This window comes from Carcharodon carcharias, chromosome 17, assembly GCF_017639515.1.
Source record: "Carcharodon carcharias isolate sCarCar2 chromosome 17, sCarCar2.pri, whole genome shotgun sequence".
NCBI classification, from domain to species: Eukaryota; Metazoa; Chordata; class Chondrichthyes; order Lamniformes; family Lamnidae; genus Carcharodon; species Carcharodon carcharias.
In genome coordinates, this window is record NC_054483.1 from 98,700,015 (window position 1) to 98,726,014 (window position 26,000).

The 26,000-nt window shown below is 44.9% G+C and overlaps 1 protein-coding gene across 3 annotated transcripts in view; it reads right to left on the reverse strand.

The window, feature by feature from the left end:
- entpd1 (ectonucleoside triphosphate diphosphohydrolase 1) overlaps positions 1–26,000 on the reverse strand; it is a 141,947-nt gene that overhangs the window by 48,356 nt on the left and 67,591 nt on the right. For 2 of the 3 annotated variants that reach the window (XM_041209791.1, XM_041209793.1), the window contains exon 2: positions 1,572–1,693. In XM_041209791.1, the coding sequence (XP_041065725.1) occupies positions 1,572–1,693 (122 nt within the window). Of the gene's footprint in view, positions 1–1,571; positions 1,694–10,559; positions 10,611–26,000 lie in introns of those variants that run through there. The other variant, XM_041209792.1, reaches the window with a different exon arrangement.

Below are 26,000 nucleotides of genomic sequence, written 5' to 3' on the forward strand. Positions count from 1 at the left end.
AGCTCTCATTTTCCCCAGTACTGGTGCCAATGCCCCATAATTCAAAATCCATTTCTCCCACACCAATCTTTGAACCACGCATTTAACCCTCTAATCTGATTTACCCTATGCCAATTTGCTCATGGCTCTGGCAGTAATCCAACGATTATTACCTTTGAGGTTCTGATTTTTAATTTGGCCCCCAGCTGCTCATACTCCCTCAACAGAGCCTCGTTCCTAGTCCTATCTATGTCATTGGTACCTACATGCACCTCAACAACTGGACCCTTCCCCCTCCCACTGCAAGTTCCTCCCGAGCTCACAGCAGATGTCCTGAATCCTGGCAGCAGGCAGGCAACACAGCCTTCTGGACTCATGCTCTCAGCTGCAGAGAACTGTGTCTACCTGACCCTGCCCCACTATACTGTCCCCAAGTATCACTACATTCCTATTAACTCCTCCCGCTTGAATGACACCCTGCATCATGGTGCCATGATCAGTTCGGTCATCCACCCTGCAGCTCCCAATCTCGGCCACATAAGCTGAAAAAAACCTTGAACCTGATGGACAATTGCAAGGACCGAGGCTCCTCCACTTGCACTGTGTCCCCTTACCTGCCACACTCACAGTCACACCCTCCTGTCCCTGACAACGAACCAAATCAGAAGACTCAAGCCCCAGGGGTGTAATTGTATCCTGGCACAAAGTACCCATGTAACTTTGTCTTCCCTGATGCATCGCAGCGTCTGCAGCTCAGCCTCCTGCTCAATGATTCTGAGCCGAAGTTTCTCGAGCCGACAACACGTACAACAGATGCGGTTACCATGGGTCACAAAGGTGTCCACCTTCCCACATACTGTAGCAGCAACACAACACTTGCTGAGCCATGCTTATTATATTTTAACTAAACAATTGATTAATTATTTTACTAATTTAATTTTAATTAATGCCATATGTTTTGTACTTCAATTAACGTTAAAGTGAGTGAAATACCCTAAGTCAGAATAAAAAAGAGAAAATATCAACTAATCATCCGTTTCCCTCTGATGTCACTCCTTGATTTTTCATTCCATACACGGGCTCCGAAATAACATATTCCAGCTCCCGCTTAGATGTTCTCTCTATCTTCTTGCCGCTGTCTCCCTCTCAGACTCTCTCATTATCCTCTCATACTCTCTCTTTATTCTCTTGCCACTGACTCCCTCTCAGACACTCTCATTATCCTCTCGCCGCTGTCTCCCTCTCAGACTCTCTCATTATCCTCTTGCTGCTAACTCCTTCTCAGACTCTCTCATTATCCTCGTGCCACTGTCTCTCTCACAGACACTCTCTCTTTATCCTCTTGCCACTGTCTCCCTCTCAGACTCTCTCATTATCCTCTCGCCACTGTCTCCTTCTCAGACTATCTCTCTATCCTCTCACTGCTATCTCCCTGCTCCATCTCAGATTTGGTACCCACATCCCTTGACTGTTCAATAATAAATAATGATAGAATTTGGCTAGGGGATAGGTTTTTAGGTTGGCTAGGAGATGAGATGTACAACACATCACTGACTGACCATTTAAAGTCTCCTGATACTATTCACAATTACCTTCAGTTTCTGTGAGAGCGATTTGTTCTGTATTACAGCTATTGTGACCAGTATTAATACTCCGAGAACCACAAAAATGATGATTGCTGTGATCAGGTGCCTGCGTTTCTTCTGTTTTATTTCTGTAAATGGAGAAGGAAACAGTGCGTGAACAAAAACGCATGATGAGAGGTTCGTTAAGGTTTTAGAAAGGCTCACTCAGACACAACATAGTCCTGACGCTTTGTCTGAGTCTGTTTCTCCTGTTAAAGTGTTCCTCATTTTCAGGGTGGTTCTGTTTAAGTCTGTTTCCTTTTTGTAAAATATAGAATTTGCAGCACAGAAGCAGACCATTCAGTCAAACTACTCTGTGCTCCACACGAGTTCCCTCCCATAGTATTTCATCTCAGTTTATCAGCATACCCTTCTATTTTGATGCATCCTGATCAATATTATCCCTCAAACAACATCACCAGAACAGATTATCGAGTAATTTTGCCCTATTTGTGGAATCTTCCTGCTCTGTGTAAACCCATTGACTAAACACAGAGTGGCTGACCGCTTTGCGGAACACCTTCGTTCTGTCCGCAAACATGACTCAGACCTGCCTGTCGCTTACCATTTCAACACACCACCCTGCTCTCATGCCCACATGTCCGTTCTCGCCTGCTGCAATGTTCAAGTGAAGCCTAATGTAAACTGGAGGAACAGCACCTCATCGTCCGATTAGACACTTTCCAGCCTTCCAGACTTAACACTGAGTTCAACAACTTCAGATCATGAACTCTCTCCTCTGTCTTTATCCCTTTTTTACTCCAACTTTTTAAGAACTTTTAATTTTAATTTATTTTTATTATTAATTAATTTGTTTTTTTTAATCCTTTTTCCCAATCACACCACCCCCCGCCCACCCCACACCCACCCCCACTCCCACCACCCCCCCAGGGCCATCTGTCACTTGTTTCTATGCTGTGCTTTCATAGAGCTCTGGCCCTTGTTCGGCTGTTAACACATTCTGCTTTCTTACCTTTATGCCACTATCAGCATGTTCTTTAGCCCTTACCATTACCATTAACACTCCAATTGTCTTGTGTCCTTGACATCTTTCTCAATCTCTCCTTAGCTCTCACCTATCCCTGACCTTCTAACTTTCTCCACCCGCAATATCCCCTCTTAAACAGTATAAAATCCATCATATTTATCTTTAGCTCTGAAGAAGAGTCATAGGGACTCAAAACATTAACTCTGTCTCTCTCTCCACAGATGCTGCCAGACCTGCTGAATTTCTCCAGCATTTTTCATTTTTATTTCTGGTTTCCAGCATTTGCAGTATTTTGCCTTCACCCTTTGTCATGTTTGACTACATTACAACTCTTACTATATTTCACTTCAACGACTGTGAAATGTTTCGAAATGTCCTGAGGATTTAAAGGTGCAATCTAAATGTTCTTTCCTTCAATGAACTAAATTGACAGCCAAGTAAAATGATCTCATTGGTTTATTGGTTGTTGACATTAATGAAAAGCAACGAACAGGTTTTGTCATCTTTTTACTAAATTATTCATAAATTTTCTCGGGCATTGGACCTGGACAGTCAAGAACAAGTCAAGGGGTTAGAGGGAGGGGATAATTGGATAAGGGTTGACAGATGTAATTCATAATTCAAGGTGGAATGCCATATTAAATTTAGTAATGAACTGATTTAGTTGAAAGTCTAATGATGCATGACATTTATCTTATAAGCTATGATTAAGTTCAATGTATCACAGCACGGCTCGTCAGCATGGGCATCAAAATGAGGGGCCCCTCCAGGAGTCCACAAGCAAACATGTCAGGGTTTTCTTGTTGTGCTCCCCACATGGCGAGACCCCCATCCGCCAATGGGTGAATACGAGCGACGGGTGGGGTGAGGCCTTAAGTGGCCATTATTTGCCCACTTAAGGCCCTCAGTTGGCAGTGGGGCAGGAAGGCTGTCTGTAAGCGATCCCAGCAGGAAGTTGTAAAGTAATAAAAACAGAAAATGATGGAAATACTCTGTCAGCATCTGTGGAGAGGTAAACAGAATTAACATTTCAAGTGGATGATCTTTCATCAGAACAATTGAACTTGTAAAGGGTTAATGCATGCCTGATGAACCTGATTAAGCTTTTTGAAGAGGTGACCAAAGTAGTGGGCAGGGAATGTCTATGGATATTATTTATAAGGACTTCCAGAAGGCATCCGATAAAGTTCCTCATGAGAGACTGTTAGCTAAAGTTGAAGCTCATGGAACTGAAAGTAAATAATTGGTTAGGAAATTGGCTGAGTGGCAGGAGGCAGAGAGTAGGGATAATGGGCAGGAATTCTAATTGGCAGGATGTGACTAGTGATCTCACACAGGTCCATGTTCATAGAATCATTGAGTGGTTACAGCACAGAAGGAGCTCATTCAGCCCATTGAGTTCATGTTGGCTCTCTGCAACAGCAACTTAGCTAGTCCCACTCCCTTCCCCAATGTTGGGCTCTACTATTTGCTGTGCTTATTCATGACTTTTCTGATGTAATAGGAAGCCACAAATGCTTTTGACACGAAAGATAGCATTATAACACGTGACACATTGTAACATGTGACACGTGACACATTGTAACATCTGACACATTGTAACACGTATAGAAGGAAGCACATGGATTTCAATGTAGGGAAGTGTGAGATAATCAATTTTAGACCTAAAAATGATAGAACGGGGCACTCTCTAAATTGGGAAAAGCTAGAACGAGATCATCAAAATATTATGAACTGGTACAGAATATAGTCAAAAAGGCTAATGGGAAGCTGGCCTTTGTATCTGGAGAGTAGAATACAAGTGGATAGAAGTCATATTTCAACAATACAAAACCTTAGCTCGACCACACCCAGAGCATTGTGAGCAGTTCTGGACATCACACCTTTGAAGGATATACTGACCTAGGAGGAAGTGCAGCATTGATTTCTCAAATGATACCTGGACTCCAAGGGTTAAATTACTAGGGGGGAGTCCACAAACTAGGGTTGTATTTCCTGGAATTTAGAAGATGAAGAAGTGATTTGATCAAAGCTCTCAGGTATTAACAGATAGGGTGAAATTTCAGGGGTGAAATTTCAGAAGTGAAATTTCAGTAGTAAAAACAAAGGGTGGAGGAAGTTTGAAACTCTCTTCCACAAATGCAATTGATGCTAAATCAATTGTTACTTTTAAACCTGAGATTGATTGATTTTTGTTAACCAAAAATATTAAGGGATGTGGGGCAAATCTGGGTATACAGAGATAGGTTTCAAATCAACCATGATCTCATAGAATGGTGGACCAGGCTCGAGAGGCTGAATGGCCTCCTCCTGTTTCTATTTTCAGTTTAAAGTCATATATTCAGTCTTTATTTTTATATAATACTTTAATTTTATGTCAAACTTGTGATGGCTTGGGAAACAGAGTTGTAGAGTTGATTGAAATACAGTCTGTGGTACAGACTAAGGGCCAGGGATTTCCTGACTGAGGAATTGTGGCACCACCAGAGTGTGACATATTTACATTGGCAGTCTCCATAGTAATTTACTACAGAAAATGTTGATATGAAAGTGTAACAACAGGAAGAAAGATTTCACAGACAAGGAGATAAGTCTGAACAGGAGAATGAAAGAAATTCACTTTAGATTCTTACATCACATATATAAATTCTGCTTCACCCAATTAACCAATGACAACAAGGAAAAAGGATTCACCGCAAACCACAAATTGGGTAGGTCTGAATAACTGAGCCCTGATCTACCCCTGTTCTTCTTTTTATTCATTCATGGGATGTGGTCTTCGCTGACTGGGTCAGCATTTATTGCCCTTCTCTAGTTGTCCTTGAGAAGGTGGTGGTGAGTTGCCTTCTTGGGCAGAATTTTCTCCCCGTCAGCGGGGGGATGTTTAGGAACGGGCGCATGGAATCGCGCCTCCTATCATTGCCCTCTATCGGGGGCGCGCCGCCATTTTACGTGGGCAGGCTATTTAAGGCCTGCCCAGCGTCTGCAAGGAAGTGCTATGCACTCCCTGTGCAGACGAAGGGGAAATCCCTGAACCAAGAGTGTGCTCTTTCACGCATGCACGCGAAAGAGCGCATTCATCTCCCTCAGGCTAAGTGCTGCCTCAGGGAGATCGGCGCCAAATTTAAAAATGTTAGCAATAGAAAAAAAAAATTCCCCTGACATGTCCCCACATGTGACACTGTCACATGAGTTGAGACATGTTCATCACTTTCATTGATACTCTTGTGAAAAATTTTAAAGTCTACATGAAACCTCATCCCAACCGTGAATTAACTACTTTAACTACTTTGAGACCATCTACAGGTCGGTGGGCGCACAGCTGATTTTGTTGAGCCCCCACCAACTTGAAAATTGAAGTGAGGCAGGGTGACGTTGAGAGTTCCACCCGACGTCATCCTGCATCATTTCATGCGCCGCAAACGGGTTCCGCCCCCCCCCCCCACTTGCTGACCGGGAAATCCTGGCCCTTGAACCACAGTGCTGTTTGGGAGGGAATTCCAGTACAAGGGTTTTCAAATCTGTATTTTTTTTTTCATCTGTAACTGCACAAAGGAAGGTAGGTAAGTTGAACCTTTCATTGCAACACCTCTCCTGGTCTCTGGGTCGAGATCAGAATCTCACTGCACAGAGATTATTAACCCTTTCATACTCGCATGGCTAGCTGTTGCCATGTTTGCACCTCAGCTACTGACCAAATATTTCTACTCACATAACCTTTACAGAATCTAACTTCAAAGGCTGCTGATTTACTACTGTTAGCATAAAGTGACCTAATGTATGAAAGTACAACTTAGGAGCAGCAGTAGGCCGTTTGGCCTCTCAAGCCTCCTCTGCCTTTTTAAAAATTATTCATTCATGGGATGTGGGCTTCGCTGGCTAGGCCAGCATTTATTGCCCATTCTTAACTGTCCTTGAGAAGGTGGTGGTGAGCTGCCTTCTTGAACCACTGCAGTCTAAGTGGTGTAGAGCCCTCGCAAAATTGGAGTCAATGGGAATCAGGGGGAAAACTCTCCACTGGTTGGAGTCATACCTAGCACAAAGGAAGATGGTTGTGGTTGTTGGAGGTCAATCATCTCAGTTCCAGGACATCACTGCAGGAGTTCTGCAGCCCAAACATCTTCAGCTGTCTCATCAGTGGCCTTCCTTCCATCATAAGGTCAGAAGCGAGGGTGTTCGCTGATGATGATTGCACAATGTTCAGCTTCATTCATGACTCCCCAGATACTGAAGCAGCCAATGTCCATATAGAGCAAGACCTGGACAATATCTAAGTTTGCGCTGGTAAGTGGCAAGTAACATTCATGCCACTCAATGCCAGGCAATGACCATCTCCAACAAGAGAGACTCCAACCATCGCCCCTTGATGTTCAATGGCATTACCATCACTGAATCTCCCACAATCAACATCCTAGGGGTTACCATTGACCAGAAACTGAACTGGACTAGCCATATAAATGCTGTGACTACAAGAGCGCTATATAAATGCTGTGACTACAAGAGCAGGTCAGATGCTAGGAATCCTGTGGTGAGTAACTCATCTCCTGACTCCCCAAAGCCTGTGCACCATCTACAAGGCACAAGTCAGGATTGTGATGGAATACTCTCTATTTGCCTGGATGAGTGCAGCTCCAACAACACTCAAGAAGCTGGACACCGTTCAGGACAAAGCAGCCCGCTTGATAGGCACCACATCCACAAACATTCATTCCCTCCCTTACCAACTCACAGTGGCAGCAGTGTGTACCATCTACAAGATGTACTGCAGGAACTCACCAGGGCTCTTTAGGCAGCACTTCCAAACCCACAACCACGACCATCTAGAAGGACAAGTGCAGCAGACGCATGGGAACACAGCTACCTGGATGTTCCCCTCCAAGCCACTTACCATCCTGGTATGATCCTCAGCTGAGGTTACCTTTGGACAAGCCTGATCCCAGGGTGGAACCCAGCTTGATAGATCCTAACTTTTATTTGTTTGTTTAGATACATGGAGAGGGGCTACTGAACAGGGTCACTGGAGTCATCTAATGAACTTTTAACGAAAGCATAAAATATTTATTAAACAAGAAAAAAAGAACTATATTATAATAATCCTTCACCCACAACTTTACAGATATATACAGATTTGTAAGGATAACACAAGTTACAAAAGCTATCTTATATTCTCATGTTCACAGTAAGTACACAGTCCATGTAAACAAATTGATGATCTGTGGTCAGATACACCACACTCTGAAACCAAGTGACAGATGTCACCCCAGACGGATGCTACGGATCTCTCCTCAACTACCCCCAGATGCTTGTTACACTGTGAGCCAACTGTCTCACTGAAATAAAAACAGAAAATGCTGGAAAAACTCAGCAGGTCTGACAGCACCTGTCAGAGAGAGAAACAGAGTTAACATTTCGAGCACAAGGGTTCACCTCTAGGGTTTTGAACTCTCCTTCCGATGTTCCTCTCCCCTGGGTCACCACATGCATTCAAGCTTTCTTCCATGCACTCTCTCACCAACTAAGCCTTCAACAGTACACCACTGCTTCACATGCCTATAGTAAAGAGTTCCAGAACTTCAGTTATCTCCTTGGACCTTCTGGCTTCTAATTTTAAATCTGCTTCCTTTAAGCTTGACGCTTGGAGCCTTCCTTTCTGCTCCTTAATTTCACTTCCAGAGAACAGGACTTTTCCCAGCTCCTGTCCTTCCTTTGACAAGAAGGCCTTCTTGGGACTTTCTCCTGTTCCACTCCCCTGGATTTGAGGGCTTTCTTCTTTAGCTTGGGAGTTGCTATCTGTCCCCTTTGTTCCAGTCTCTCCTAGCAGCTACTTTCAACTAACTTTAGCTTGGGCCTGGCTATCTGTCGCTTCTAGGTTGCTTCAGCTTAGCAGCCATCTTCAAAACTAACTGAACTTGAACAGTTTCCAAATCAAACTGTCGTTTCCAGTTTCTACTGTTTGTGTGTCTGTGGGAGGGACCTGCCTCTCTGGACCACTGTTGATAGGTAACAGCCCAGTTTTTCCACTCTTGTTTGCTTAACTTCTCTTACAGTCATAAACTCTCATTAGAAAGGCACCTTTTAAAGTGAAACTAAAACTCAACTTGACATTTTAGCACACAGATACAGAAATACAAATCAAACTTAAACATTAAATAATTCCTAACATCTACAAACACCAATATAACTATTTAAACTATCTCTGTTTCCTAACAATCCTGACTTGGAACTATATCGCCGTTCCTTCACTGTTGCTAGGTCAAAATCCTGGAACTCCATCCCTAACAGCACTGTGGGTGTATCTACACCACATGGAAGGCAGCGGTTCAAGAAAGCAGCTCATCACCACCTTCTCAAGGGCATTTAGGGATGGGCAATAAATGCTGGCCTAGCCAGTGACGCCCAAATCCCATGAACAAATAAAAAAAGCTCAGCCTTAAAAATATTCAATATTCATGTTGTGAACCACAAGCCTTGACATAGAACAACCTACAGAAACTGAGACAAATGACACTGCTCCACACACAGTCCCTGGATAATGTTGGTCACCATGTTACAGTCCCAGCAGAGTGACAGGAGTTGATAAGCAGAGCTGTGGTCATAGTGTTTGTAAGTTACACTCAGTCGTTGCACAATGCATCTTCCTACTATACACTAACTAATGGGAGCTGCTGAAGTCATTGGAGGAAATGACAGAGATCTGGACCAAGTATTCTGCAGGTGCTAGAAATCTGAAATAGAACAGAAAATACTGAAAACAATTAGCAACTCAGGTCAATGTTTCAGGTCAATGACCCTTCATCCAAACACAGCTGAAATATTAACCTCCGTGTTTCTCTCTCCACCGTGGCTGCCAGATCCAGGAAACAATTGTCTACCTGTCCCAAAAATATAATAATTTTCATAATATTGTGGTTTATTGTAAAGTAGGTTTATGGAGGTGAGTGTAGATAATTCTGGCTGTGTGATTTAATTAAATTAAAGATTTAATTAAAGTCAGATAAGCTGCAAGCTTGAAATGATCAAAAGAAGTTAGGGGCACATGAAATGGTCATGGATGAGGGCAGTATGTAGGGTGTGAAGGAAATTTGCATTTTTAGATAACTAAAGGAATTGTTTGGGTTTCAAAGGGATGGTAGGATGTTTACAACTACCAAGATAAATAGGGCAAGGTTATTATGTTTATTTTCCCCAAAAGGTACTGATCATATTGGCAACATGAAAGATTTTACATTATGGGAAAAATAAAGTTCCAAAGACATATAGAACAATGGAATTTACAGATTGAAGGGAGAGAAACATATATAAAGAGGAATGAAAGGCTATGTTCGGGGACCATGTAAGATCTAACAGGAGTGTGTGAAACAACCTTGGGAAAGCCTCCAGCAATTTTTGTAAAAGTCTGCTGTGTCAGTAACCAAATTTGGAGAAAAGCCTTTGGAATTCCACTGTTGAGTGGATGCTGTGGTAAACTTGCTGGTTTGCTATTTAAATTTAAAATCTATATTGGACTGTTGCCTTAAAGGGGTGTGTAGTTGGGAGTCATGTTAGTTGGAACTTTGGGATTTGTTATAGTGTTAAAGACCTGTGATCTTACATTTATGCTGGAAATCTTTTCTTCTGTTAATAAATGTTTTAATTTAGTTTTTAAAATCCCGAAAGGTGTTAGTGGACTCATTACTTCTGAATTCAGTGCCCAAATCACCTCATAATAAATACAAATTACAAAACTGTTGTGATAGTGTGGGGAAGTTTCCCTTGTGGATTTGGTCCACCTGCACACATCACCTGCCACGTCATAACAACCACAAACGGGAACACTGGAGACAGTGGTACTACTGCCACTCTGTCTGATATCAGCAGTATATAACATTAACGTAAAGCATATAACTTATATAACATTAAGCAATCCATCAACAGACAGCGACCCTGGCTCTAAAGTACTCTCACCCCAAAGATTTGTAGCTACTCACCATGCATTTGAGAATGTGAACAAAATGAATGTGACTGTTCCTGCTCAGGTCAAGCAGTCAGGGTTTCCTGGAAAGTCTGAACAAAACTTTCCATTTCATTCCTTGAACAATCTCCATATATGGTTTTACAGCCTAGTCACTTTCAAGTGGATACAGCTCTAAGTGGTGCTATCAGCCTGTCTTCCCTGAACCTCAAGGTTGTTTATATAGAATTATCTTTCTCTTGAACTCCCACGCACTCACAAAAGGACAAATGTTGCTGCAAATCTGTTGCACTCCCATGTTCACTTGCTGCTATGGAGTCGTGCTCAGATGACTGATGAGCTTTTTTGCAATATTAAAAGGAGTAGCTGCTTTAATTATTCTCACAATATTTCAGCAACTCTCACTGAGACTCATAAGTACAGTTCTTTTAACCTGACACAGCAAAATCAGTTCAAATGATCTGTAGCAACAACACTGGCATCCACCCAACAAAGTTGAAAATTGCCCATGTATGTCCTGTTCAACATTCCCTTGCAAGATACCTTGTTATGTGTCAAAGAGGTAGTGCGCATAGCCGCAGAAAAAAATGCAAAAGGATGAGCACAACAATGACATTTCAAAGGGGGCATTGGTCGTGTCCACAACAAACAGGTCAAATCCAAACTAGCCCATTACTGGTTCACTCTCAATCATCGACAAAGTAATGGACCATGTCATCAACAGTGCTATCAAGAGGCAGACTCTCACCAATAACCTGTTCACTGTTCCTCAGCAGGACCACTGCACTTATTACAGCTTTGGTCCAAACATGGAAAAAAGAGCTCAATTCCAGAGGTGAGAGTGGTTGCCTTTGACATCAAGGTAACATTGCCACACTCAAATAAAATTAAGTCAATGAGAATCGGGGGAAAACTCTCCACTGATTGGACTCATACCTGGCACAAAGAAAAATGGTTGTGGTTATTGGAAGTCAATCATCTCAGGGACGTTGCTACAGGAGTTCCTCAAGGTAGTGTCCTCAGCCCAACCATCTTCAGCTGCTTCATCAATGACCTCCCTTCCATTGTAAGGTCAGAAGTGGGGATGTTCACTGATGATTGCACAATGTTCAGCACCATTCGCGGCTCCTCAGACACCGAAGCAATCCATGTCCAAATGCAGCAAGACCTGGACAATATCCAGGCTTGGGCTTATAAGGTGTAAATAACATCCGTGCCATACAAGTGGCTGGAAATTACTATCTCCCATTAGGGAGAATCTAATTATCACCCCTTGACAATTAACACGGTTTCCATCACTGAATTCCCCCACCAACAACATCCTGTGGGGGTTACCATTGACCAAAGATTTAATTGGACCAGCCATATAAATGCTGTAGCTATAGGGTCAAGTAAGAAGCTGGCAATTCTGTGGCGAGGAACTCACCTCCTGACTCCCCAAAGCCTGTCCACCAACTACAAGGCACAAATCAGGGGTGTGATGGAATACTCCCCATTTGCCTGAATGAGTGCAACTCCAACAACACTCAAGAAGCTTGACACCATCCAGGACAAAGCAGCCCGCTTGATTGGCATCCCATCCAGCACCTGTAACATTCACTCCCTCCATCACCAACGCACAGTGTCAGCAGTGTATACAATCTACAAGGTGCACTGCAGGAACTCACTAAGGCTCCTTTGACAACATCTTCCAAACCCGCAACCTCCAGCACCTAGAAGGACAAGGGCAGCAAACACATGGGAATGCCACTGTGGGGGCTCATACACCAGACGGACTGCAGTGGTTCAAGAAAATGGCTCGCCATCACATTCTCAATGGTTATTAAGGAATGGGAAATAAATGCTAGTCCTGCCATCTAGATTTGAATTTAAAAAATTAGATTTGAATGCACGATCACAGTCCTGTGTTTCTGTTTGAACCTGCTTTATCCTCATTATCTTCACCTGCTTTGATCACAAAGAAAGCCACAATAACAAGAAATGTTAGTATGAATGGATCAAAGTCAATATTCCACACAATCTAATCACCCTCATCTGCTTACTTTCTGGACCCTCTAATACCTTCTCACTCACATCCCACTCTCCTGAGTTCCAGATACAGTGTTGTATTTATTCAGTTTATGTTCTGGACATAATGTGACACTAATTAACTTGCAGCACATTAAGAACATGACTCTAGCAGTGAGTGGTGCTTTTGTGCTGAGCCAAAGATGGCCAAGACGCATAAGAAAGGAGCATTGCGAATGGAGCAGCCCTTGCTCTCTGACCCATTCAATGAACTGGACTCTTTCTTACAAGGGGTGTCTCTCAATTTCAGGGCTGCTGAGTAAGAAGATCAATAATAAAAAAATAGACTGTGAGAAGGCCTTTCAAACATTGTATAGAAATGCTACAGACTTTCTCAAAACAGCCAGAAATGTGTGGATACACATAGTAGGAAAGGATTGACAGACTGGGTGCTTCTCTCTTTTAAAAGTCTAATAAAGGTCTTTAAAATTGTCAAGGATGTGGAGTGGATGTGGAGTAAATAGAGAGAGAATGGGCCGGATTTAATGGTGAATGGTGGGCTTCCGACAGCAGGAGTTGAAAGGCACAATCCGCACTCTGCCAATGGCTGCCATCCTCTAGCCCTTGCTGCCAACCACCAGGACCCATCGTCCCCCCATGACCCTAAGAAACCCAACCCCGCCCTCACCTGAGCCTCACCCTACCCCACTCCACCCCATCCCCCCATTACTTACCTTTCTCCTGGGTCCTGGAAATCCAGGTGGCAGTTGCATGGGGTGTGGGGGTGCTGTTCCAACAGCAGCCATAGGCTCTTCCATGGCGCTGCCTATCACAGGAGCTGCTGGCTTCTGATTGGCCTCTAATTGATCCTGGAAGAAGGCCTGCTGGTGTCCGCAGATCTGCCTGATTGGCATAGGATCCAGGGGGCTTTTGTGGATCTCTCAGCGGCTCTCCTGCCAGCAGGCTGGACCCTTGCCACCAATGGAAGATTCCATTCTGTATGTGGCAACTGCTCTTTCATACACAACTCTGTAACCTTAATGCAAAAGCAGTTCGTTTTCAAATATAACTGCCTAAAAGAAATCAAAGTTGTTCTATGAATCTAATATCTCATCATTAGCCTGAAACATTTTGTAATTGTTAAGAACAAAGGTTGTCATAGCATTGAGATCCCAAAAAAAAATAGGAGTAGGAATTTGGCCCTTTGAGCTTGCTCCATCATTCAGTAAGACCAGGGCTGATCTGTTTGTGACCTCAACTGCACTTTCCTGCCTGTCCCCCATAACCCTTCACTCCCTTCTTCTTGTTCCCCATTTTACTGGGAGTCATCACAATGCTGGTTGATCACCTGGATGTTCCCCTCCAAGCCACTCACCATCCTGACTTGCAAATATATTGCCATTCCTTTACTGTCACTGGGTCAAAATCCTGGAATTTCCTTCCTAACAGCACTACGGGTGTACCTACATCACATGGACTGCAGCGCTTCAAGAAGGCAGCTCACCACCACTTTCTCAACTAGGTATAGGCAATAATTGCTGGCCTAGACAGCGAAGCCCACATCCCGTGAATTAATTAAAAAAAACTAATGAGATGTGGATTCTGGGATGGATGTGTGGAGTAATGCCGCTGTCTTGTAAATAAGGTTAAATGTGCCCACTAAGAAAAGTTGCCTGGAAGATCAACTCTATAACAACTGGTGATGAGGATAAATCAGATCCGGTGCTGTACCTCGCCCAGCAATTGTGAGTATCTAAGTTCATTAAAAAGAAAAGAAGCCACACTCATCCGAGATGCCACAATTTGGTATAATCAATCCCTTTGAACCAGCCACAGATGAATGGTCTCAATATATAGCATGTCTTGCATTCTACTTTCAAACCAATGAAATCACGGTGGAAGAAAAGAGGAGAGCAATTCACCTGAGCATTTGTGGGTGCAAGACCTACAGTTTAATTCGAAGCTTGACAGCCCCCAGTGCCCCAGATTCGAAGACTTACAGTGAGTTAGTAGACCTCATTAAGGGACATTTTCAACCCAAGCCATAACTCACAATGCAGACGTTCAGGTTCAATTCACGGAATAGAGAGCCGGGAGAGACCATTGCTCTCGGCATGGCAAAATTAAAACAACTAACGGAATATTGTGATTTCAGTGAAACCCTGAATGACATGCTCAGGGATCATTTGGTACGTGGCATGCAGGAGGATGCTATTCAGTGAAGGTTGCTGGCTGAAGTGAATCTTGATTTTAAGAAAGTGTTAGAAATAGCGCTTGCAATGGAAAGCGCTGTAAGGAATTCACAAGCAATTCAAGGGCCGTTTGCCTGTTGGGCGGGAACAGTCAGCTGAAAGTGGCGTGAAAAGCTGGAACTCCACCGCGAAGCGGGAAACAGCCCCCGCTAACCGAAAATTTAGAGGAAACGGCTTAGCAGCAAAGTTGAAAACTAATTTTATTGACGTGGAAACAATCATACTTCTAATGACTGGCAATTTAAAAAGGTGGCGTGTTATTTTTGTCACAAAAGTGGACACATATTGAAACATTGCAAAGCGAGATTTAAACAGGCTTCCAGACAACAATCGAAGTCCAATGAAGTACATAATGTAGAAGAGCCAGAAACAACCAATTCTGACATTTATTATCATTATTCAACATGAAAGTTGGGAAGATAAAACCAATTATTGTCACAGTGCAAGTGAATGGTAAACCATTAAAAATGGATATAGACACTGGTGCTTCTACCGCTATAATAGCAGAACACACTTTCAGATATTTAAATAAAGGTGATCAACAATTAAATTAGGAACAAACATCTGCCAAGTCGAAAACGCACACAGGTGAAGAAATCCAGGTAAAAGATATCACCAGAGCAACTGTTCATTGCAGGCACTAATCGGCACAGCTACCAATGATGGTGGTAGAAGGTGAAGGGCCAAGTCTTCCAGACCATGATTGGTTGAAAGAGGTTAAACTGGTCCGAAATCTTCCAGTTGTGAGCAGAGGGACTGCCAGAGCCGCTAAAAAAAAATGACACCGTCTTCAAGGATGAACTGGGAAAAGTCCAAGGCCTAAAGGCCAAGATTTACGTGGACCCAGAAGCAACCCTTCACTTCTTGAAAGCAAGACCGTTGCCAAACTGCCCTGAGAGAGAAGGTTAATGCTGAGCTGAACAGGCAAGAGAGGATGGGTGTCATAAAAGCAGTTCATGTCTCAGAGTGGGCAGCACCCATAGTCCCTGTCCTTAAACCAGACCGTCTGGATCTGTGGGGACTATAAACTAATGGTCAACAAAGCAACCAAACTGGACACGTGCCCTATTCCCAAGATTGAAGACCTATATGCCAAACTAGCAGAAGGGACAACGTATACAAAGCTTGACATGAGTCACGCATATCAGCAACTGCAGCTGGATGATGTCTCCCGACAATTTGTGACCGTAAATACCCACAAAGGGTTATATCAATATACCACCTGCCCTTCGGTGTTTCCTCGGCCTGTGCCATTTGTCAGAGGAGAACAGAGAGCTTACTATAGGGACTACCTCAGGTTGTGGTCTACCTGGACGATATACTGATAACTGGATTCACAGAAAAGGAACACTTGGCTAATCTAGAGGAAGTCCTGAAACGATTTTTAGACGTCAGATTGCACCTGAAGAAGGAAAAATGCACTTTTCAGGAAAATGAAGTAATTTATTTGGGCCACCGAGTAGATGCCCAAGGGTTACACCCTGTTGAAGAAAAGGTTAAAGCAATCAGAAAGATGCCTATACCCAAGAACATCTCTTAACTTAAATCATTTTTAGGAATAGTAAATTATCATGGCCGATTTCTACCAAATTTATCAACAGTTCCAGACCCTTACATACACTGCTAAAGAAAAACCAACGTTGGGTTTGGAAGTCACCTCAAGGAGAAGCCTTCATGAAAGTAAAACAGCCCTTACACTCTTCAAATTTGTTACTGCATTATGACCCAACTAAGGGATTGGTACTAACCTGCGATGCATCCCCCTTTGGAGTGGGAGCTGTATTATCTCACAGGTGGACGACGTACAGAGAGGCTGATAGGCTATGCATCCAGAACACTTATCAAAGCCAAAAAAGGATATTCTCAGATCGAAAAGGGAGGTCTGTTGATTACTTTTGGTGTAAAAAAATTCCACCAATATGTGCGTGGGTGACATTTCACGATAGTATCAGACCACAAACCACTTTGCATCTGTTTAGTGAAGACAAGGCTATACCTCCCATAGCTCTTGTATGGATACAAAGATGGGCCCTAATTTTGGCAGCATATAAATACACCTTTGTTCATAGACCAGGGTTTCATATAGCAAATGCTGAGGCCCTAAGTCGCCTTTCTTTGCAAGAGAAGAATGAGCATGACCCAATTCCCCAAGAACTCGTGTTAGTGATGGACTCCCTGGATTCCTCACCAGTCTGTGCCAGATAGATAAGTAACTGGGCGAATCGTGATCCAGTCCCATCTCGAGTGAGAGACCGAGTATTACATGGTTGGTCCCAGGAACCAGTCTCTGATGAATTGAAGCCATTCTTAAACTGAAGATACAAGATGAGTGGTCAAGATGGTATTCCATTATGGGGTGTACAAGTAGTAGTTCCTTCACAAGGAAGGGAGCCACTCTTAGTAGAGCAACACAGTGCCTGCCCAGGAATTGCATGAATGAAGATGATAGTGTGAAGTTATCTTTGGTGGCCAGGGGTGGACAGGGATATTGAAAAGGTGATTAAATACTGTGTGCAATGTCAACAGCTACAAAAGCTGCCAATGGCAATCCCTTTATACCCATGAGAGTGGCCTGGTAGACCCTAGGTGAGATTGCAAGTTGATTACATTGGTCCTTTCCTTAGAACCATGTTTCTACTAATTATGGATGCTCATTCCAAGTGGTTAGGCATTTATGAGGTAAAGTTGCCACTTGCCAACCAATCAGCACTCTCTTCACATAGAGTATAAATTGTTGTTTTCCCCCTTATAAAGGTATTCTTGCAAGTTCCTGATGAGTGCAAGATGAAAAGATTTGATGTGTCTCTGTTTTCAGCACTACTCACCTACTCCAAGACCTTCACATCTGCACTCTGACCCTCTTCCCTAGGCTTTGGTTTACTGATCTGCATACTCCTGCTTTCCATTGCTCTCACTGATCATTATCCTTTCCTCAGGACCATTGGAGCTTAAAACATTCACTGTCAAAAGATAAGGCTGAAACATTTGCAACAATCTTCAGCCAGAAGTGCCAAGTGGATGATTTAACTCGGTCTCTCCAGAGGTCCCCAGCATCACAGATGCCAGTCTACAGCCAATTCAATTCACTCCATGTGATATCAAGTAACAGCTGAAGGCACTGGATACGCTAAGGTATGGGCCCTGACAATATTCCAGCAAATAGTACTGAAGACTTGTGCTCCAGAACTTGCTGTGTCCCTAGCCAAGCTGTTCCAGTACAGTTACAACACTGGCATCTACCTGGCTATGCAGAAAATTGCCCAGATATTTATGTCCACATAAAGTAGGAGAAAATCCAACCTGGCCATTTACTACCCTATCAGTCTATTCTCAATCATCAGTGATGCGATGGAAGGGGTCATCAACAGTGGGGTCATCAACAGTGCTATCAAGTGGCACTTGCTTAGCAGTAACCTGCTCATTGATGCTCAGTTTGGATTCTGCCAGGGTCACACAGTTCCTGACCTCATTGCAGCCTTGGTCAAACATGGACAAAAGAGCTGAACTCTAGAGGTGAGGTGAGAGTAACTGTCCTTGACATCAAGGCAGCATTTGACTGAGTGTGGCATCAAGGAGCCCTAGCAAAACTGGAGTCAATGGGAATTGGGGGGAAAGCTCTCCGCTGGTTGGAGTCATGCCTAGCACAAAGGAAGATGGTTGTGGTTATTGGAGGTCAGTCATCTCAACTCCAATATACCACTGTAGAAGTTCCTCAGGGTAGTGTCCTCAGCCCAACCATCTTTAGATGCTTCATCAATGACCTTCCTTCCGTCATAAGGTCAGAAGTGGGGATGTTCACTGATGATTGCACAATGTTCAGCACCATTCGCGACTCCTCAGGTATTGAAGCAGTCCGTGACCAAATGCAGCAAGACCTGGACAATATACGGGCTTGGGCTGACAAATGGCAAGTAATATTCGCATCACACAAGTGCCAGGCAATGACCATCTCCAACAAGAGAGAATCTAACCATCACCCCATTGCCATTGCTGAATCCCCCATTATCAACATACTGGGTGTTACCAGCATTTATTGCCCATTCCTAATTGCTCTCAAGAAGGTGGTGGTCAGCATTCTTGAACCGCTGCTCTCTGATGATCGAGAGTAGGCTGATGGGGTAGTAATTAGCCGGGTTGGGTTTGTCTTGCTTTTTTTCTACAGGACATACCTGGGCAATTTGCCACATTGCCAGGTAGATGACATGTTGTCGCTGTTACAATGCATGATACTGCACAAGATGAAAGTGCATGCTGTTGGCGGTGATATATTAGCCAAAATAGAGAATTGGCTAACTGATAGGAAACGGAGTTTTGGTATAAATGGCTCATTTTCTGGTTGATAAACTGTAACTAGTGGAGTGCCACAGGGCTCAGTGCTGGGGCTTCAACTATTTTTGATCTATTTTAATGCTTTGAATGAAGGGACTGGCTTTATTGTAGCCAAATTTGCTCATGAATCACAGATCGGTAGGAAAGCAAGCTATGAGGAGGATACAAGGAATCTGCAAATTAGGGATATAGATAAGTTTAGTGAATGGGCAAAAAATTGGCAGATGGAGTATTACGTGGGGAAATATGAACCTGCCCACTTTGGCAGGAAGAATAAAAAAACAGAATATTATTTATATAGAGAGGCTGCAGAATGCTGCAGTACAGAGAGACCTGGGTGTCCTCATACATAATTTGCAAAAGTTAGCATGCAGGTACAGCAAGTGATAACGGGAAAGAATTGGAAGTTGGCTTTTATTGCAAGGGAAATGGAGTATAATGGAGCGAAGTCTTGCTACAGCTGGTGAGACTGCACCTGGAGTACTGTGCATCTTCATTTAAGGAGGGAAATACTTGCATTGGAACCAGTTCAGAAAAGATACACTGGGCTGATTCCTGGGATGAGGGGTTTGTCTGATGAGGAAAGGTTGAGCAGGTTGGGCCGATACTCACTGGAGTTTAGAAGAATGAGATGTGAACTTATTGAAACATATAAGATTCTGAGAGGGGCTTGACAAGGCAGATGCTGAGAGGATGTTTCCCCTCTTGGGGGAATCTAGAACTTGGGGGCACAGTTTAAAAATAAGGGGCCTCCTATTTAAGACGGAGATGGGAAGGAATTTCTTCTCTGAGGGTTATTAGCCTGTGGAATTTGCTTCCCCAGTGAGCATTGGAGGTTGGATCATTGAATATATTCAAGGCTGAGTTAGATTTTTGATCAACAAGGTAGGTAAGAGTAATGGAGGATAGACGGGAAAGTGGAGTTATGGCCACAATCAGATCAATCATGACTTTACTGAATGGGCGGAATAGCTCAATGGGCCGAATGATCTCCTTCTGCTCTTTTGTCTTATGAACTTATAGTGATTTCTGACCTTCCTGTCTGTGTTGAGAGCAAATCAACTTGACATGGGTCTTTCTCTGCTCTTCAGTATCATCTAAAAGGTGCATGTAGTAGCAAATACCTCTGAGATATTTAGAGTCTGATATTGGTTCCTGCCGCCACACATATTAAACAGAATTCATATGGGGCAGAATTTTGAGTCCAATGGGCGGGCATGGTCGGCGGGCCCAGGAGCGACCTGGAAATGGGCCACCCACCGTGATCGGCCCCCGACCGCGATTTCACGCGCCCTGCGTGAGAGGGAGCTCCTCACCGGTCAGGAAGGGCCGAGTGGGGGCGGGGGCCTGTCGGACACTGGGTCCAATGGTGACCCAACAGCCAGTTTAAAAGCAGCCCAGGCAGCCCCTGAAAGGCTGCCAGTGAAGAAGGCATCTTTGGTGTTGTCAACAAAAAATTATAGCTTCCCAGTGCCAGCTGCAGATGTTCGGTGGGAGGGCAGATTGGATGGGCACTCGGTCCCCCGGTTTTCTGATGAGGGCCTCACAGTCCTCCTGGATGAAGTGGCTGCCAGGAGGGACACCCTTGACCCAAGGGTGGAAGGAGGAGACCACTGCACCTCACAAAATGAGCTTGGGAGGAGGCGGCAGCGCGGTCAGCAGTCATGATGGTGTGCGGTGCACCTGGGTCCAGTGCCACAAGAGATTCAATGACCAGCTGCGCTCAGGAAGGGCAAGTACTGTGTTGGCATAGATCAGTGTGTTGAAGTGTTAAGGTCTGGCTATCCCCTGCATGGAGCTCAGGGGTGTTAGAGTCTGAGTGCCAACTGTCAATGACATCAGAGCTGGCCAAGGGGGTGAGCCCTGGCTGCTTGGACTGAATGCCTTGCAGTTTGAGAGCCATGACTCGGGTGTGCCCTGCAAGGTGTTCCCCAGGTGGGGTTGGCCAGGTGCAATGACGCTGCAGGTAGAGAGTGGACTAATCCATGCTCCTCTGTCCTTTCAGAAGACGGCCCATAACAACATTGAAAGGTCGCAGGCTGGAGGAGGCCTCCAAAATCTCCTAATCCTCTTGCGGTATGAGCAGGGTGCCTTAAAGTTGGAGAGACCATAAGACCTTAAGACGTAGGAGCAGAAGTAGGCCATTCGGCCCATCGAATCTGCTCTGCCATTCAATGGGATCATGGTTGATCTGATAATCCTCAACTCCACTTTCCTGCCTTTTCCCCATAACCCTGGACTCCCTTACGGATTAAAAATCTGTGTATCTCAGCTTTGAATATACTTAACAACCCAGCCTCTACAGTCATTTGTGGTAAAGAATTCCACAGATTGGCTACCCTATGAGAGAAGAAATTCCTCCTCATCTCTGTTTTAAATGGGCGACCCCTTACTCTGAGATTATGCCCTCTGGTCCTAGACTCTGCCACAAGGGGAAATGACCTCTCAGTATCTGCCCTATCAAGCCCCCTAAGAATCTTATATGTTTCAATAAGGTCGCCTCTCATTCTTCTAAATTCCAATAAGTACAGGCCCAACCTACTCAACCTCTCCTCATAAGAAAATCCCTCCATAATAACTAGGATCAACCTAATGAACCTTCTATGGACTGTCTCCAATGCCAGTATATCTTTCCTTAGATAAGGGGACCAAAATTATTCACAGTATTCTAGGTGTGGTCTAACTGGTGCCTTGTAGAGCTTTATCAAGACTTCACTATTTTTATATTCCATTCTTTTTGAAATAAAGGTCAACATTCCATTTGCCTTCCCTATTACCTGTTGAACTTGTATGTTAGCTTTGAGCTGGCACGCACCTTGATGAACTGGCCGCAGGGAGGCTGGGGTGTCAGACAAAGGTAAGAGTGCAGTGTACAGAGGTGAGAGTTTCAGATTGTGCAAACATTCTTGTCTACTCTCCTCATTTGATGGGAGACTTTAAACTGGATTCCCCACAGATCAATGAAAGGCAATGGCACCATGATGCAGGTCTCCATGGTCTTACCAGGGTGCCTGATATGGAGTGACAGTGTGATGACTTAAACAAAGGACATGTTGCTGTTCTCCCCTACATTTGCCACCACCCACCCAATCGCAGGACCCCTAAGAGCCTGACACCAGAGGACTGCCAGACCGCAGATACACCTGCATCACACCCACTCTCTGAACCAGGCACCAGCGCAGATATCAGCACCTCGGTGGGCATTATTTCCTCAGCTATATGTCGGTGCACAGTGATGAGGGCACTTCACGCTCGCTTGAGTTTGAGGCAGAGAGTGCCCAGGGCGCTGGCAGTCGGAGGGCTGCTGGAGATCAGGGCAATGCTGAGTCTAAGGCAAATGATGAGCCTCTGGAGTCGTCCATTAGGTGGCAGATGCTGGGTGCCCAGCGAGATGTGCGGGGGATCTGGCGGGAGGAGGAATCCATGAGGACCGTGAGCCCTGCGTTGAGCCTCATGGCCGAGCTCACTGCTTCCTCCATTGAGAGTGGCAAAGCTCATGGAGGCAGCTCCAGGGACAGAATGAGGGCTCCTGAGGTGATACTTGAACCTGTAAGCCCCTCACACAGACACTGACCTCAGGTGGTCAGTGTCCATGTGGGAAATGGATGAGACACCCTGTATCCCAGCTAGGTGCCGGTCCATCAATGGTGAGCAAGACATAGCAAACATAAGTTAAAGGCACCATGAGCACAAGAGTGACTGGTCGTGGATGAGCTTCTGTTGTGTAATGTTTTCTTTATGAGTACTGGTCTGGGGTTCAAGACCAGACACAGCTCTATTAATTTGTTTGAACTGTCAAATGAGATAAATTTTCTTTTGTCGTAATGGCCTGAGTATGCTTCATCTTTTTTATTTAATGTGATGCAGGGTACGGCAGTGTGTAATGCTGGACATGGGTGGCTCTAAACTTTACTGCACTGGCACTGAGTGGACTTTGGGGTCAAAGGAAAGTTTCATTTCAGACATCTGGGATGGAGGCAGCAGCCCTGGCATGAGGTAGTGCGGTTATTTGGCAGCGTAGCTGAAGGAGTGTTGGATCAAGTTGTCCCTCATGCCCCTGCCTCTCTGAAGGTTACAGAGGTCTGCCTCCACACCCTCAGCGTTCTCCTCACTGTGCTCCTCTTCTGACTCAGAGAATCACAGAGTCACAGAAAATCACAGTGCAGAAGAGACCCTTCGGCCCATCGAGTCTGCACTGACACGTGAGAAACACTTGACTTACCTACCTAATCCCATTTACCCGCTCTTGGTCCATAGCCTTGAATGTTATGACGTGTCAAGTGCTCATCCAGGTACTTTTTAAAGGATGTGAAGCAACCCGCCTCCACCACCTTCCCAGGCAGCGCATTCCAGACCGTCGCCACCCTCTGGGTAAAAAAGTTTTTCCTCACATCCCCATTAAAACTCCTGCCCCTCACCTTGAACTTATGTCTCCTTGTGACTGACCCTTCAACTAAGGGGGACAGCTGCCCTCTATCCACCCTGTCTATGCCCCTCATCATCTTGTACACCTCGATCAGGTCGCCCCACAGTCTTCTCTGCGCTAACGAACACAACCCAAGTCTATCAACCTCTCTTCATAACTTAAATGTTTCATCCCAGGCAACATCCTGGTGAAACTCCTCTGCACCCGCTCCAGTGCAATCACATCCTTCCTATAATGTGGCGACCAGAACTGCACACAGTACTCCAGCTGTGGCCTCACCAAGATTCTTTTCAACTCCAACATGACCTCCCTACTTCTGCAATCTATGCCTCGATTGATAAAGCAAGTGTCCCATATGCCTTTTTTTACCACCCCACTAACATGCTCCTCCGCCTTCAAATATCCAAGGACACACACGCCAAGGTCCCTTTGTTCCTCAGAACTTCCAAGTGTCATTGAATACTTCTTGTCAAATTACTCCTTCCAAAGTGTATCACCTCACACTATTCAGGGTTAAATTCCATCTGCCACTTATTTGCCCATTTGACCATCCAGTCTATATCTTCCTGTAGCCCAAGACACTCAACCTCACAGTTAACCACCTGGCCAATCTTTGTCACTGCTGGATTCACCCTCTGTGGCCTGTGGAATTGCGTCAAGATTTTTTTAATTCATTCATGGGAAGTGGGCTTCACTGGTTGGGCCAGTATTTATTGCCCATCCCTAATTGCCTTTGAGAAGGTGGTGTTGAGCTGCTTTCTTAAACCGCTGCAGTCCATGTGGTGTAGATACACCCACAGTGCAGTTAGGAAGGGAGGTCCAGGATTTTGACCCGGCGGCAGTGAAGAATGGCGATATATTTCCAAATCAGGATGGTGAGTGACTTGGAGAGGAATTTCCAGGTGGTGGTGTTCCGATCTATCTGCTGCCCTTGTCCTTCTAGATGATAGTGGTCGTGGGTTTAGAAAGTGCTGTTGAAGGAGCCTTGGTGAATTCCTGCAGTGCATCTTGTGGATGGTACACACTGTGGCTACTGTGTGTCAATGGTGGAGGCAATGAATGTATAAGGTGGTAGATGGGGCGCCAGTCAAGCAAGCTTCTTTGTCTTGGATGGTGTTAAGCTTCTCAAGTGTTGTGCGAGCTGCACTCATCCAGGCAAGTGGGGAGTATTCCATCACATTCCTGACTTGTGTCTTGTAGATGGTGGACAGGCTTTGGGGAGTCAGAAGGTGGGTTACTCATCGCACGATTCCTAGCCTCTGACCTGCTCTTGTAGCCACAGTTTTTATATGGATAGTCCAGTTCAGTTTCTGGTCAATGGTAACCCCCAGGATGTTGTTTGTGGGGGAGTCAGTGATGGTAATTCCATTGAACACCAAGTGATGGTTGGATTCTCTCTTGTTGGAGATGGAACATCCCCTTCCTCCAGTGCGTCCCCCTTTGCCAGTGCCAGATTGTGGAGAGTGCTGCAACAATCAGTGACACCTGCTCTGGAGGGTATTGTAGTGCTCCCCATGAACGGTCCTGACATTGGAACGAATCTTCAGGAGACCTATAGTTCTCTCTATCGCTGCCTTTGTGGAGACATGATTCCTATTATAATCCTGCTCTGCCTGTGTTCTTGGGTCGCAGAAAGGTGTCATGAGCCACCTTTTCAAGGGATAGCAGCCATCCATCCAGTTGGGCTGAAGCACTGAAGAGCCTCGGCACCTGGGAGTGTCTCAGGATGTAAGCGTCATTGGAGCTGCCGGGGTACCTTGTACAGACTTGCAGAATCTGCATCCTGTGATCACGCACTATCTGCACGTTCATGTTGACAAAGGCACCCAGCTGACCTGCTGGCGCCTTGATGGCCATATGTGCAGTCGATAACGCCCTGGATGCAGGGGAACCCAGCAATCACTGCAAAACCTCTGGCTTGCTCAGCCTGGCTGGCCTCGTCTGTACAGAAATGAAGGAGAGTCAATACCCACCTGAACAGAGCTTCTGTCACTAGGTTGACGCAACTGTGGACAGCTGATTGGGAGACTCCACAAAGGTCTCCCACTGACCCCTGGAAAGAGCCAGGGGTATAGAAGTTGAGGTCCACTGTGACTTTCAGAGCTACTGGCACAGGGTGTTCACCCACACAGTTGGAGCTGATCTCAGGCCCAATCATCTGGCAAATGGAGATCACTGTTTCCCTTGAGAGTTGGAGCCTCTTTCAGCATTGCTCCTCGGGCATATTGCTGCTTATAAACCCTGGCAGCAGGAAAGTGGTGTCTTCTGTGGCCTCTTCTGCCTTGAACTATCTGCTGGCCCTGCACCTTTTGTGCCTGCACCTCTCCTCCCACAGGTCCCTCCATTGGAAGCTGCATTGGGACACCTGGCCTCCTCTCCCTTCTGTCCCTCTCTTCCTCTTCAGGGGAGGAGCCTCCAGTAGAGGCCTCAATCCCCATTACCA